Source organism: Indicator indicator, chromosome 12 (assembly GCF_027791375.1).
Source record: "Indicator indicator isolate 239-I01 chromosome 12, UM_Iind_1.1, whole genome shotgun sequence".
NCBI classification, from domain to species: Eukaryota; Metazoa; Chordata; class Aves; order Piciformes; family Indicatoridae; genus Indicator; species Indicator indicator.
Window position 1 is genome coordinate 8592551 of NC_072021.1, and position 15554 is coordinate 8608104.

The 15554-nt window shown below is 42.3% G+C and overlaps 2 protein-coding genes across 2 annotated transcripts; one reads left to right on the top strand and one right to left on the bottom strand.

Moving 5' to 3' along the window:
* Positions 1 to 713: 713 nt before the first annotated feature.
* Positions 714 to 4490, bottom strand: FBXO43 (F-box protein 43). The gene is made up of 4 exons (XM_054385601.1): positions 3028 to 4490; positions 2065 to 2167; positions 1053 to 1238; positions 714 to 962 (listed from the first exon to the last, which is right to left on the bottom strand). Exons 1-4 carry the CDS (start codon positions 4488 to 4490, stop codon positions 714 to 716), a joined length of 2001 nt encoding a protein of 666 aa, XP_054241576.1.
* Positions 4491 to 11009: 6519 nt separating this feature from the next.
* On the top strand, positions 11010 to 13471 carry POLR2K (RNA polymerase II, I and III subunit K). Its single transcript, XM_054385519.1, has 4 exons — positions 11010 to 11050; positions 12065 to 12128; positions 12738 to 12830; positions 13297 to 13471. The coding sequence occupies exons 2-4, from the start codon at positions 12068 to 12070 to the stop codon at positions 13317 to 13319; spliced, it is 177 nt and encodes a 58-aa protein (XP_054241494.1). The 5' UTR covers positions 11010 to 11050; positions 12065 to 12067; the 3' UTR covers positions 13320 to 13471.
* Positions 13472 to 15554: the final 2083 nt, after the last annotated feature.

The following is a 15554-nucleotide window of genomic DNA, read 5'->3' on the forward strand; positions in this document are numbered from 1 at the left end:
AGATGATCTTATCTAGGAGCTAATGGCAAATTAAGTATAAAGGTTAATTCACCCAAAAAAGGGTAATACAACATATTTAGAAATGTGATGCTTTCAAATAAAGAAAAGAACTCTGTAAACCCCAGCACAACAGAATATCTAGACAACGACATGAGCTTGGTTTAGAAATTATTATTCTATTGCCTAGCATTACAAAGGCTAAGGGAACAACAAAATAATTATTCTGATATAACACTCAGACAACAAATACATTGCTTAAAAAGTGTCATCATTATATAGGTAGATGCAATTTTTTTTTGCATGTGTACCTAAGTGTCCCACTTTAAGATATTTAAAACATTTACAAGTGAACAATAAATAAATCCCCTTAAGAATATTCTTAAATAAATTTTCTTTTAATTGTCATAAAGACATTTTAAAACATCTATCAGGTGCTGTAAGCTAGATCTTGAAGACTACCTTTAAGATACTTTATTAAATAATTAAGATGTTAGCAAGTTCCCAACTACTACACAACAGGTAAAACAAGACATAAAATGTTCACTTTTTTCAAAAACATATCGAATTCAGATTAATACATGAGAAGTTAAGATAAGTCACCAAAAACACATTGAATGAGACTTTCAAAATGCATGTAATTAGGATGTACAAGATTAAGAACTTAGGAGAAGGTGAAAAGGAATTAAATATGAGGACTTGCATGCCTTACAGATTTAGAGTCTTTTTAAATTTCTTTTGCTTTGGGCACTTCCTGGAGGAGCATCTTTTTTGTACCTCTGTTTTGCAGATAAACTGCTACATTCTTTTGACCCATGGAAAGCCTGCAGACATAAGATACAAAATTCAAATGCACACACATCTCTGCTGCACAGTCCCTGTTTCTTTACCAATTGATATTTAGCAGGATATTGACATCTTGGACAGGGCTTTAAAGCTTCATCAGTGAATAGAGTTTTAGCAACCTGTGGCAAGAGGAAGGAGAGCAGAGCTACTTAGTGCTTGTAATGAAACATTTTTAAAAACTGAAAGCGAAGAGCTTCTTAACTACCTACTTTTAAGTATGCTTCCCGTCTGCTAGTTGAATGGGGAGCAGAACTGCATCTCCTGGGTGTGAGTTCAATGCGTGAAGGTAGCATTTGTGCCACAGGAGTTCTGGCTTGAGCTTGAACAGGCCTTAGAGCAGATCTGTTAAGGACACAAAGCCTTGTGGCAGCATCTTCAGCTTTCTTGAAAGATTCCTGTTAAAGTTTATAAAGAAAAAAAAAGCAAACAAAAAGAAGCAGGTTGGGGGTTTATTTCATTTGGGATTTGCAGCTGGGCTTTGCTGCACAAAAGAAAGAAATTATGTGTAGTGCACATAGTAAGGGAACAAGAGACAGGAACCATTAAACATGAAGTCCCATGAGCAGGGTAAAAAGCCAACTCTTATCACTCTACTGATCCTCAGGCTTCTGAATTAGGACACACTTCAATGGCAAGCATGGAAACAGCAAACAGAAGTTCTACACAATTAAAAGCAAGGCTCTGCTGAAGTGTGGACATACACATCTGGAAGATCTGGGCAGTTACGCTGCTAGTAATATGCTTACTTCTCTACACAGCCCTTCAACTTCTGTATGTCCCACTGAGGTTCACAGAAGGAAACTTAGACACAGACAGTGCTGAAAACCCAGAAATATTCTAGACTGGGTCCCACAGCACTGCAGTCTGGAGCGAAATGGAAAATGAGGAACAGCATGACACAAATGTATGAGCAAGGTTTAAATCTAAAGCCAGAATCAGTCAATGAAGAGGTCCTACAGGCTTCTTAAGGAGGGGGGAAGGAGGATAAGACGAAAAAATGAAAAAAAAAAAGTCTCACATGGCTGAAAGACTAATACTCAAACTGACAGCTGAAGAGCAACAAAATCTATTACACTCTCCAGTTAGAATTCTCCACATACTCAGGTTGTAACTGTCTATCAGCTACTGCTCTGTAGCTTTACAAGATGTTTCCTCTTTCCTCAGACCTGTCTTCTTTCACACTTAAAACAAACAACCAACCACCTTTGAGATGAACCTTACCCCAGCTGCTTCTCTCAGGTGTTTTATGTACAATTTTCTCCTCTCATCTGCACTTCTATCTTGCACAATGATTTCACGCCAGTTTTTGCTTACTTCCCAAATGCTGGAATAAATTAATGAAAAGTGATCTGCTTTCACATTTTTACCAAATAGTACAGAAGCCATGATAGCAACACTATCTTTTTAAAGATTTTTTGCATCATTTCATATACTCTTGGTTATTTTACAGACCACTGCTATATACTAGTTCCCTGTATTGATCTGTTATGAAACAGATCTCATATACTCTTACACACCACTGCACAGAATAATACAGTCTGGAAAACAGTTGCAACGTAAACAATACAGCAGATCTTTGACTTACAACATTAAAAATATTTCTTCTTTCTACATAAGCCACTCAGTGAGTTTGTTTCCAAAATTACACATTTCTGTTAAGTGTTCTGAAAACATCTGTGCCCTCTATGAGTATACATGACACTCTTGATTTCCTTGAAATAAGTGACAGTTTCTATCAATTAAAAATGAATCTAGGACATTACTTATGAAGCAAAATTCTGAGCATCTTTGTGCCTAGAAATAACTGAGGAAATGAAATACACAAGAAAAAAGAATTAGAAAATGTTTTGATTACTATGCATTATTGAGGAAATCATAATGTTAAGAAATTACTTCCCAGGCTTAAAGAAATTAAAGATGCTTTTTAAAGTTACGAGTGCTACAATTTAGTTTTAAGTTTACTAATTCCCATGTTTGGCTGGGATTTTAATTTCCCCCATACAATATATTTTTAGAACTACTCAGTAAGAGCCATTTGGTTAATGGTGATAAAACTTCTTAATTTTCTCAGAAACAAACAAATTCTATTGCAAGCATTGCTATTCCAGGAGTTATTCTAATCTATTTGCGAAACACAGATTTCTCCCTTTATGGGATGAAGGGAGGAGAAGCAGTAGTACTTACCTGCATAGGCTTTCTACTGTCAAAGCATCTAAAACTATAGCAAGAATATGTTTTAAATTTCTGTATTTTAATTCTGTTAGAATATCTAATTTTTCCAGGCCCATTTTCTTGCCAATAAGTCCAGCAAGAACACATTCTAATGCAAATATTTCTGTTGTGTCAATATTCTCCGATATTTCGTTTTGGTCTGATCTTTTTCTTTGCAAGCAAATTTCCTGAACCAATTTCAGAGCTGGAGTTCTTGAGAGATCTCCATAACTTACAAGTAGGTCTTCACTGGGATGTTCTGAAACTAATACATGGTCCTCAGCAACAAAGTTTCTTTCTTCTGTTACCATACTTGCTGAACTAAGAGGACAGCCCTGATTATCTTCTGTCTCTGACTGTGAGCCCTGTTCCCGAAGAGTGGATAGCCTTCTAACTCTTTCAAGTTTTCTTGTCTTTCTTTTACTATCCACAGTTTTGGAACCTCCTTTATGTTTTTGGAGGCATTCTTGGAAAGATCCCTCGTGATCAGATAAATCTCCTGATTTGTCCAAATGAAGTGAATTATATCCACTGTCCTCAGGTGTTGACAGATCTGGGTAACTTGCCCTCTTAACAGGGGAAGAATTTATATCACATAGTTCAAAGTTGAAGTTCTCTACAAGATCATTGATACGAGTCAGGAACTTTCCCTCATGAGCCTCAGGTAAGACAGAGTAAGCAGGAGTCCCAAACAACCCATAACTTACACCCGTAAGAACGCTTTTGTTGAATTCATTGGCAGTACTAACAGCAGCATCCTTGCACTGAATGGGAGATAAACATTCTGGTTCTAACAACAAGGGCTCCGTACATATGGACTCATCTAGCGTAGAAGTTCTTTGTTGTAAGAAGGAGAGCCTCTGCTTTGGGCCATCAGGATGTAAGTCCTGAGGTTTTGAAGTGATAGCTGCCAGGGGTTTGTAGCTGTCATCTTTTGGAGGATCTGAACCAGTTTGTGATAGCTGTTCTTCAGGGCTCAAAACAGAAGAGAATAACTTTTTCCTGCTGCTTCCTGAGGAACTAGCCTGCTCTTCACAGCATCCTGCAGTTTTGCCAGCTGGAACAGTCTTAGATAACAGCAGCCTTCTGCGCAGTGTAGAGCTTTTTCTACTCACTTTAGGAGTTTCACAAAAATGTTCACTTCTCTTTGCTTCTCTTCTCTCTGATAAGGAGATAGAATTCAATTCATTTTCAATTGAAGACGACACAGAAAAGACAGCACTTGGGTGAATGTGCTTGGAATGCTCTTGCAGGGGTGATAAACTTGTTACACTCAGCTCTTCATCAGGATCTTTGACTGACTTGTTGCATTTGCTGTCCAGAAATACTGATGTGCAACATGTGTCTTTAAAACTGGAGTAGCTTGAATGGCTGCTGAGAGATGTTAATCTATTTCTTTTAAGAATATCAAACATTACTGAATGACTGTCTGACATCTTCTGCTTGCCACTGACTTTGTAAGTGAAGACACCAGTGCTATTTCTGGAACAAACCATAAAATCAGTCACCAAAACATCCTGAAATTAGTGAGAAAACCTTGTGCAAGTCTATCAAGCTAGCAACCATGAAAAAGTCTTTTAATTCATGTTAGTAGAAACAGTGCTGATACACAAACATAAAAATAACTTCCAATCAAGTGGATGGTTAGAATGACTGACTAAAATGCATAAAACACTCCAAGGGAAGGCAAATTAAAACACACACCTAGTTAGCTAACTGATCTTTCGATCTTCATGCAAGGAAAAACACTTCAAATAAGTGATACAGTAACTAAAGTCTAATTTGTGCTGAAACCAGTGACAAAATTCGCTCTTACTCCAATAGGATCAAGATTTTGATTACCACTGTGTTATTGCTTCATCCAACCACTAACAGTTCAAATAGTTCAGTCTTCAAGAATTAACAGAAGCTCTGCTAATAGAAAAGCTTAGGGAGAAAAAAAGCAACATTTTCTCCTTGAAAAATAAACAAAGGATTAATCATGAAGTCACAAGTCCAGAAAATAACTTCAAAAAGATAGGAAAGGTATATGGAGAGTCTCTGTTTAGTGCATTGCTGTTCTTCAGTTGATTATTCATGCTATGAGCAGAGGACTCCACCAGCATAGCTCTTTTTTCTAAACTGAAAAAGACCTGTCAGAAACTTCCTGTAATAGCAGATAATTATCTTTGTGTAATCTACAAGAAGAACAGCGGTTTCAATTTTTATGCCAAATTTTGGTGAACTGCTGTTAGATAGCATATATTGATAGAAGGTATTCACAGAAGCACAGAATGTTAGGAGTTAGAAGGGACCTCCAGAGATCGAGTCCAACCCCCTTGCCAAAGCAGGATCACCCAGGTCAGGTCACAACAGGAACACATCCAAGCAGGTTTTGAAATTCTCCAGAGGAGACTCCACAAACTCTCTGGGCTGCCTGTTCCAGTGCTCCATCACCCTCACCATGAAGAAGTGTCTCCTTGTGTTGAGGGGGAACCTCCTGTATTCCTGCTTGTACTCATTGCTACTTGTCCTATCACTGGGCACTACTAAAAACAGACCATCACTTTCATCTTGACACTCACCCTTCAGATATCATTAAAATAATTTAAGGAAAACTGTGTTTCAAACAACATCAAAATCACAGGGAGGAACGAAGGGGGGGAAAGGAAAAAAAAAATTGTGCAGCGCTAGGGGAGAGCAGAACAGCAGCTGATGGAACAGGGAGAACTCGAGTGAAAGCCAGCAATGCCCTGTAGCTACGGCAGCGTCCGGCAGGAGGAGCCTAAGAGCTTCCCACTGATTCTGAGGACAGACCTACTTTGGAGAAGCCACTGCTGTACAGACCCAGGACACAAGGTCCGTTGTACTTCTCTACAGCACACCCCACTACACACCTCAGGTTTGTATGCACATGCTTGTTTCAGAACGCATTATTTGCACAAATTCAGATTTAACCCAAGCTCTCATGCTACAAATACAGTACAAGAGGGAAAGCCTTTTGGATATGCTGAGCATCTCTCATAATAGAGCAAGATGCTGCTCATATTTGTAAGAGATGCCTAATAAAACTTCTTGTGACTTGTCTAGTGTTCTATAAGGACTTCCATTTTTATCAGGAGAAAAGTTTCATTTACTAGTTTTGTAGCATCAAGTCTTTGTCATTTGAAATAATCTCTGAAAGTGTTGTCAACCCTGTTTTCGATATCCTAACAGTTGTGCAGGGAAGAAGAGACTGGTCACACTGCAAGACGTTACAGAGGAAGGACTGGAATCCATATCTACTAAGTGCAGATTCTTGTGTTTAATACATCTGACACACCTATTATTAATTTTGAGGTTTTCAAATTGATCTACAAATCCACAGCTTTCTGCAACACCTGCAAACTTTCTGGCAGCTTACAGAACAAAATATTTCATATTCAGAGACACTAAGTTAAGAACAGGGTTCAGACGTTTAGACAAGAAGCAATTTCTGACAAGCTTAATCTTACAGTATTCTAAAGACGCAAAAATATTGGTTACTAGAAGACAACATAAATGGTGCCTATAACTGAAACATGAGACATAGGCCAGAGTTTGATACTTAGCTTACATTCCCCAGGAACACACACTGAACATTTATGCCTTGAACAAAGTACTTTCTGTCCTTGTTTGCCACGATTCACCATTGTAAACAGATAAAGACAAAATTTTGGTCATACAAGAATATTTTCTCTCTTATTTAAAGAGGTATCACATCTGCAGCAAAAAGGGATTCTGCTCTTTGAACACCCAGATCTAAGAACAGAAAAGTCATGAATACCTTCAAAGGTATTAATCCTGAAGATAGCATAGTTAAGTCCTGTCTATAAGGGTTGGATCACTTACCCTAATTTGTGAAGCAACTCGACATCTTCCAAAGTAAGAGTGCTGTATTTAAAGTATTCTGTATCCCTATGGATAACCTGAAGTGAGAAAGGATGTGGGGAGGAAAAGACAGAGGCATAAAAGAAACATTACCTATCTGAGACACATTTTTCAGTTCATCTAGATATGTATTCACTACAATGTCTAATTACCCAGCAGTGAAGACAATCGACGGCTGCCTAGAGACCAACACCCTAGGGTCCCTCAGTCACCTGGGATGCCGGACACGAGCAAAGCAACAGCTTCATCTAGCAATTCACTGGGCACAGGAAACAGACCTTAGAGGTGCCCTACCACCGAGTGCCGTTGAGGCTGTTGGCGGGGGCCCCCGAGAAAGGGCGAAGGCAAGGAACTCCCCCTCCCCGGCTGGCTGGAGAGAACTGGAATCCTGCCGCCTCAGCAGTTCGCCGCCTGGCTCTGGGGCCCGTTGCCCTTAGCGAGAAGCCGCTTCGCTTCTCTCCACCCACAGCGGCTCTTCGCGTGCGGCTACAGCTGCGTTCCCTCGCTTGAGTTTGAACTAACTGCCCGCCCTGCCCAACCGCTGCCGCGCTGCCTTCCCGCCTCCTTCACGCTGCGGCCCTCGGGCAAGCGGCACCGCCTCAGGACTAGGATAGGGCGACGGGGGCCTGAAGACAACAGCACTGCCGAAGGGGAGAAACCGGAGCACTGGAAAACACCGTCAGAACTCGCCTTCTCTCCGAATTTATATTTTAGCCCTGCGGTCCCTGATTCACCCAGCCCACCATTAAAAGCGCCCCTGAGGTCGCTCCGCCCCCTGTTCTGCTTCACAGGCGCCCTGTGAGGGTGAGGTTTTCCCGCCACTGAGAGCCCCCTCAGCTCTCTGCTTCAGGGGCGCTGCTCGATCAGACAGACAGACAGACAGAGACTTCACAGATAATCAACCTTATCTGAACCACAACCTTTAACTAGAGTTATAAGGGTGCTAATTAATTCGAGTTAATTAGTACATTTACACCTGACGGCCCAGCAACGATCACAGAGCATTTGTTAAGCTCCGCTTCCTTTCAATCAGCTGTCAGTAGGGCGGGAGATGCCCTGTGATGCTGCCTAATTCTTGCCGTTCTTGTAGTTAATCTGTATTAAAAAAAAAAAAACAACAACCAAACAACAAAACTCAAACACGAATACTTGGGCGCCTGTTTTTCCTGATCTGGTTAAAGATAACGTGGTGCTGCATACGATCAGCTGGTAGCTGCTGGCTACAAACAGGGAGGAGGGGGTTGCCGGTGATGAGAAACCGTCAGGCCTCGCAGCGGCTGCCCCAGGGGCTCCTACCGCACAGGAACATTAGAAAGGCCAAATAAATCATCGCTGTGTTCTTCTGCTGGGTATTACTCTCTTTTACCTCAATAGTGTAACATCTACCCACGGTTATGTTTAAATTCTCTGTTTCTTTCCCCGTTTACACTTCCAGCTTTCTCCCTCCACCAGAACAACGTCAGAGCTGAACAAGAGAAGTAAAATCGTCCTGTGTGACTTTTAAAGGCAACGTTTACATTTAAAGAGGCAAATTAGAGGCTCTCTAAAGAAACGCCAAAATTAAATAACATAATTCCTGTAGGTAAAGCATGGGAAGTTTGAGGCCTTTCCTTTGGAACTTTCACCCCTCCAGCCTCTCACAACCCACCTGGTACGGGGACAGTGACTGTCGGCCCCTCGCAGCCTGAGAGGGGCTAAGGAGACATGGATCTGAAAACTTACCTATCCAAACTGTGGTATTTTTAGACAAATAATATTATCAGACGTGACTACAAAGTGACAGTGATGGATAAAAAAGACAAAGGCTCTTGGAGTACTTGCCGTTCTTGTTTTAGGGGAAGAAATAATTTGAAACTTTTTGGAATTTAGTACAAGTTTTCTGAAAGTGCATTCTATGATCTCATATATTTCACATGAATCAGAGTAAATTATTTCTCAATTTGTTGTATTTGTTTATAAAATAAATTATTTTTTCTGTGAAACTGGCTTCTTAAAGCAGGACACAGCAGCTGCAAGTTATGTCATTGGCACTCAAACCTGGGTGGACTTACGTAATGTAGATCAAAAACTGTAACAAGTTGTAATTGTGGCATTTGATGCAATACATGGAAGCATCACACCAGAAAGAATGTTATTTTTAAAAGCCTGACCTCCCAAAACCCAACCAACCAACAAACCCAAACGACCAAAATTAAACCAACCAAAACGTGAGAAGGTCACTTCTAAACACAAAAGGACGTTAAGACAGCCTGCGACACGCCCGCGCTGCGCTCGGCTACATCCGCATTTCCTTCCCATGTCAAAAGTATCCCTGCGCTTCCCCGCCTCGCCCTTACGAGCCTTTCCTCCCGCTGTCGCTCTACTTCCTCAAGAGCTGTGGCACTTCTTGGGACCGTGGAAGTCTCCCACATAGCTTCAAGTTTTTCTGCTACTCTACATCAGAGAAGCATCTTTAGGGCTAGTGTTTATCAGCCCATCAGAGTGGGTTCTTACTCGTTATCAGAAACGGCTGCAGTAACAGATGCGTTAAGGTCTGTTAAAACATCCTGATTTTCCAAGGGAATAGTTAAACGACGTCAATAATCAATCAATTACATTATTTGCTTCTTAACAGGGGAGAGCTTATTTTCACAGAATTGACTTTGACTTTTTCATGGTGGTATCATTACTACATCCTTTTTAAATTATGGGTTGACAAACGCATTTTAAAGCACAAAACGAGCCTGGAGAAACAATACCATTTTGAAAATTTGTTTATTTACAAGGTAGCATTTACCAGGGAATGAAGGGTTCAGGTTTACTTTCCGCCCTCTGCTTCGAGTGTGGGCAAATGCTCACCTCGTCGCAGAGGATGCAGGTAGTGACACCACGGCGATGCTAGAACCCAGGCAAAAGGCTCTGCATTTCACACAGCGTTTCTCCTGCGTCTGCTTTATTCTGGTACTCCAAAACTTACCTTCACCTTTGTCCATACACAGCAGTACGGAGAAGCAGGTGAGCTGTCAACAATCATTGCTGTATTTTCATTACTTAAATACAAAACTAGGAAACCCGCAACTGTTTATACTTCCAGTTTCTTTCAGATAACCTGTGTAAGAAGGTGATTTTCTACTATGAGAATAAATAACAATCAATAAATTACAACCGATGAAACCTCATACACATCAATGCATCTGGGTGCTTAGGAAACATGTTTTATTCAGAAACAGATAAAGAAAAACCCTTCCTTAAACTAGGGAACCTTTCAAACCATGAGTAAATTTAAATTCACAAAACACAGTATTTTGTTAAGCATTTGTTTCCAGGAGTAAATCGAAGATAGCTAATTTCAGGGAATACCTATCGAAGGTTCAAACTTAATTCCGCCGGGGAGGCGAAGCAGTGAGGGAGAAAGCAGACGGTACCGCGACAAATCTCGTCACGGCAATCGCCGGCACTTGAAATTCTTTCATAATACGACCCTGTATTTAAAATACGTGGCACCGCAGCTTGCAACTTTGGTTTAATACGGGCAGGGATGATACTGCTCTCAACATTAAAATATCAAGATACGGAGTTTAATCTATGAGTCTTCGCTAAAATGCTTCGGAAACCAAAAAGGATCGCCTCGGCCGTTCAAAACCCCGCTGCCAGCGGAAAGCTGTCAGCTGCCATCTTTCTCCTGGGAAAACCGACGGTGCTATCCATATGACAACCTTGGTATTTAAAAACGCCCCCAAAGACTTCGTGGTTTTCTCCGAAATGGTTAACATCGACAGCCGAGCAGTCATTTTCTCGGTCCCGTTATTCAGCGGGGAGCACGCTGGAGCTGACGGCGCGGGCAGGGCCGCGCTGCGGGAGGGCCCAGGACGCGTGCGCCCCGCACGGTGTTCATCGCTGGCTCGTGCGGTCGGCAGCGCAACGGCACGGCCTGGGGCACACGGCCCTGGGTACGCGGCCCGCGGGTAAGCGGAGCGCTGTACGCGGCACAAGGGGCAGCCACCCGCCACCGCACGGGTGTCGGAGCGGGCGCCGGCAGCCCCTCCTCCCGCCGGCGCTTCCTATGTCGTCATCGGGCGGCGCCGGGGAGACGGCGAGGTTGGTGGTGGTGGTTGTACCTTTACAGGAGGTGGGTATTTGGGTTCGCCTGGGGTTTTCGGGCTTCTCCCTTCGGTAGCCGGTGGATCCCTTCGCTACGGGAGAAGGGTGACATAGCTGTGGCGAGCAGGGAAAGGCCCAGCACAGCTTTCTGGGCTCCTCTTCTGCGTGAATACCCCGCGGGGCGATGGGGGAGTCCCTGGTGCGGTGTTGGGGTGGGCTGGGATGTCTGGGCTGGCCGTTCTTCTTATTCCTGGGGTCTGTAGGACGTCAAAGAGCGAGCTTGCCTCTCTTATAGGTAGGTGTGGTGTCCTGGGCACGAGTAGTGTGGCAGGTGCTCCACGTCTTCGCAGTAAGATACGGTGGCACCCTAGTGCACGTGGGTGCATCTGTGTCCTTTAGCTGTGGACAGCACTGACAGGTACTGACAAGCTAAACCATGGCACCTCCCTGCAAAGTACATAACTGTAGGTCATGGCTGACTAAAATACCAGTATTATTTAGCTGTGTGAGCAGCACCAACTCAAATTATTTAGCTGCCATTGCTGTCCTCGCCTCTGTTTTAGAAGATGCTGCAGTTTTCAAGTGCAAGTGGATGACTGCTTATATCTTACTATGATGTGTTGACACAAATAGACGTGTGGATTAGGATGCTACTATGACAGAGCTAAACCTTACTTGAAAGCTGTTCCAGCAAGAAAACTTTCACCAGGAAACAAAGTATCTTTAATTGGGCTTTAATGTTTAAGATCCTGCTGGGTAGGAAATGTTGGGCTGTCTTGATTTCTGGAGACTTTTTATACCAGATTGGTAAAGCTTTTGAGAAGTTGCATCAGATGCTTTGAAGTCTCTTCTAACCAGAATTAGTTAATACAGATGAAATGTGTTTGTATTTAGTTTTAAGGAAGTTTTTCATCTTTTGTTAACTTTAGATTGAGATATTTAAATGATTTTTTAATGCCTTAAAATAATTTAAAAACTCTCCAAACCTAATATTCATGTTGTGTGTTGTTTGGTTTGTTGGGTTTTGTTTTGTTTTTCTCAGAACATGGATTCTCAGAAGGATGTTCAGCCTCCAAAGCAGCAGCCAATGATTTACATTTGTGGAGGTAAAGACATCAGTGAATATTTATCACTCATTACTGGAGGTTTAGTGTTTCAATAACAAAGAGTACATAAATACCAATAGCTGCAGTGTGGATCCCAATGTTCTTTAGAGCTTTGCACACCAGTGGTACCATATACATGGGGGATATATGGATCGTGGTGTAGAAGTAGTTCACTGAAGCTTGTGTTGCTTTCATTGAAGTGCTATAGTCAAATTCTCTTGCCTATAGATAAGTCAACAACTTAAAAGCTGGCTATTTTGAGTTGTCACTTCAGAAATCTCTGAAGTATTTTGTCTTTCAAGAAGATAAATGTGGGTTTGGAGGGCAGACCAAAGTTTTTGACAGTAGACAGTCAAGTTTTATCAAGTGGAATATATTCTGAGCGGTAATAATTGGGTGATTTTTAGGAAGTTCCTCTTTGATCTTAAAAATTAACAAACTTCATTTATATTTTTTCACAGTATCTTTATATCATTCAGCTCTTGATACAGAGTCACTAGATTTATTTTTTATTATGTTTGTTTGCCACAAATATGAATTTTACTGTTACAACATTGAAATGTTATCTGTGCTGTGTTAACGATGCTTTGTCTTCCTCCATCACCTCAGAATGTCATACAGAAAATGAAATAAAGGCAAGAGATCCTATCAGATGCAGAGAATGTGGCTACAGAATAATGTACAAGAAAAGGACAAAAAGATGTATCCTTTTACACATGCGCTTGGGTGCATTTGGGAAGCTGGGGATGGAGACAAGGTATAAGGGAAATAGAATGGGAGATTTTAATAACCTTTTAAGAATCCCAAAAGGCCAGAACTCAGTACAGTAGAGCAAAATACTAGAGGGAAATCTCTGCAGTGTGATTTGGCATCTTGTTTTCTTTTCTGGCACTGTGGTTGTTTTTTTTTTTTTTCCCCTTTTTCTATGCAAAATAGAATAAGCCATGATAGTCTGGGTGCTGTACAGTGAACTCAGCCTTTTAAGAAAAGTGGGTGTGGGGTTAATTAAAGATCAATTTTGAAATGGTATTATGTATTTAGTTGTGACTTTGGATTTAAGCAGTTGCAGGGGTTTTGCCTTCTGCCCCCTCCCCAGATCTACTTTCTTCCTGACCTGTTTTCAATTACACCACTTGTTTTTTTCTTTCCTTTAACCGCACTATTCCAGTGGTGGTTTTTGATGCCCGATGATGTCTGCTGAACTTCATGATGCAGTTTAATCTTTCTGATGACTTTGCTTTGTAAATCCATTTATGTACAAATGCACACTCTTATTTGTTTTAAGAGATTAATATTAAATTTTACTGTGATACTAAACTTTGTCTATGTTGTCTTCAAGCAAAATATTTCTAGAGCTGTCATTTAAATTCTAATCAGAGCATGCAATAATTTTTTTAAGTTCAGTGGTATTGTATTATTTTTGAGAGAAACCTTCATCTAAACATTAACAAGGTTATAATGCAGGTAAATGTTCCTTAAACTCCTAGGAACTGCATAAAATAACTGGTTTGGATTGATTCCACTGAAAAGAAATAGAAAGCTACACAAGGTTAGGTCTGAAACATAGGTCTGCATTTCAAGAGGGGAAATCTCAGAAGAACTTGAGAACACCCAATTGGACACCCAGTTGTGGAGGAAGTATCAAAGAAATAATCTCTTAGAGATGAAGAGAGGAGGAAAGCAAGGTAAACATAAAGAAGCAATGGGTAAACAGATTATTTCCAAACAGCTTCTTGACTTGCTTATACTTAAGGAAAGAACTAGATCTGTACTGTAATTTGGCTAATGTCCAAAACTTAAATAGCATCTTGTTTTGTCCCTGATTAAAAAAAAATAAATCCAAGTGACTGTTTTGTATTGATGAGCCAAAACTTTTTGCATCTGTCTGTTTGGAATGTGCGTTAAGTAATATTAAAATACCCTTATAATTAAAATGTACTACACAGTCCTGCTGGAATGTGCCTAATGCTCATTTAGCCTCCTTAAAGTGCTTCCAAGCCTCCATGGTGCCACTGATTCTGTTCATGTTCAAATAATGTGTTTAACTCTTAGCAGTATGGTAAAGTATCTGTGTTACAGATGGCATGACTGGGTATTTGCTCATTAATAAAGTGCAGTGGGTCGAATTAGGAAATAAACATTATTGAAATTTTGTTTTGTAGTTGTTTGGTTAAAATTTCCTTGGGTATCTTAACTGACCTTCACTCTTAGGGTGTTTCTTAGGTAGGTTTTTCCTTGGAAGCCAGACACACTCCAGTTTAAATGATAACATTTTAACTACACAGTTGCTATCTCTTGGCATGCATAGTGTGTGCCTCATGCCTGCACAACAGGAACGAGGTATCAGCTGTTGTCATACTATCATAGAATGGCTTAGGTTGGAAAGGACCTCAGAGATCATCTATTCCACACCCACCCCGCAATGGGCAGGGATGATTCTGAACCAGACTCGGCCGCTCAAGGCCTCATGCAGCCTGGCGTTACGTTGCACATTGAAGAAAGCACAGTACCAGTACTACAAAAGGTCTGGAGGGGACAGAGGATGCGTTTGGCTGCACCACGTACAGGCTGTGTGCATCTGCCGTACAAACTGGAGAAGAGTATCTGCTGCAGCCAGGAAAAGGTGTGGAGCCACTGTAGAAAACGGGGCCGGGGGACTGTAGGGCTGACGGCAGTGCTGCTGCAGGCACCCGGGGGGCCCTGCATTGGGAGAATCTTGGCTATTGTTGCTTATTCATAGCTAAATAAAACGCTACACGGAAAGCAAACAGCTGATGCTTGATGAAACCTGCCTCCCGGCGTTGTTATTTCTCCATTCCCAGCAGGAGGAGTAGGGGACGCACCTCGGCCTAGCTGCGCATGCGCTGCGGTGGGTAGCGGCTGGGTCGCATTAGTCTCCCAGCGGCAGCAGGCAGGTGGGTGCTGAAGGCCGCCACGGAACGGCGGTGTCTGGTTGGAGTCTCGTAAGGGGTCACTAAGGGACGGCAGCCCGGTGTTCGCACCGTCGTCCCTGCGGCCGTGCCGCTCGCCCAGGCGTGTCTCTGCGCGCTGCCGGCCGCCATGTTGTACATAGCAACCGTTGCTAGGCACGAGCGCCCCCGGCTCCGCGGCGCTGTGAGAGGAGCCTGTGGTGTCGTTTCTGAGGTCAATTCCTGACTTCGGGAGCGGGTGGAAGCTGTGCCCGGCTCCGCGGCGCTGTGAGAGGAGCCTGTGGTGTCGTTTCTGAGGTCAATTCCTGACTTCAGGAGCGGGTGGAAGCTGTGCCTGGCTCCGCGGCGCTGTGAGGGGAGCCTGTGGTGTCGTTTCTACGGTAAATTCCTGACTTCGGGAGCGGGTGGAAGCTGGATCGTCAGCGGCTGAGGAGCCTGGCGCGGCTCTGCGGCTTCGGGGGGCTGCCTGCAGCAGCCCCGAGGAGAGGAGCGCTCT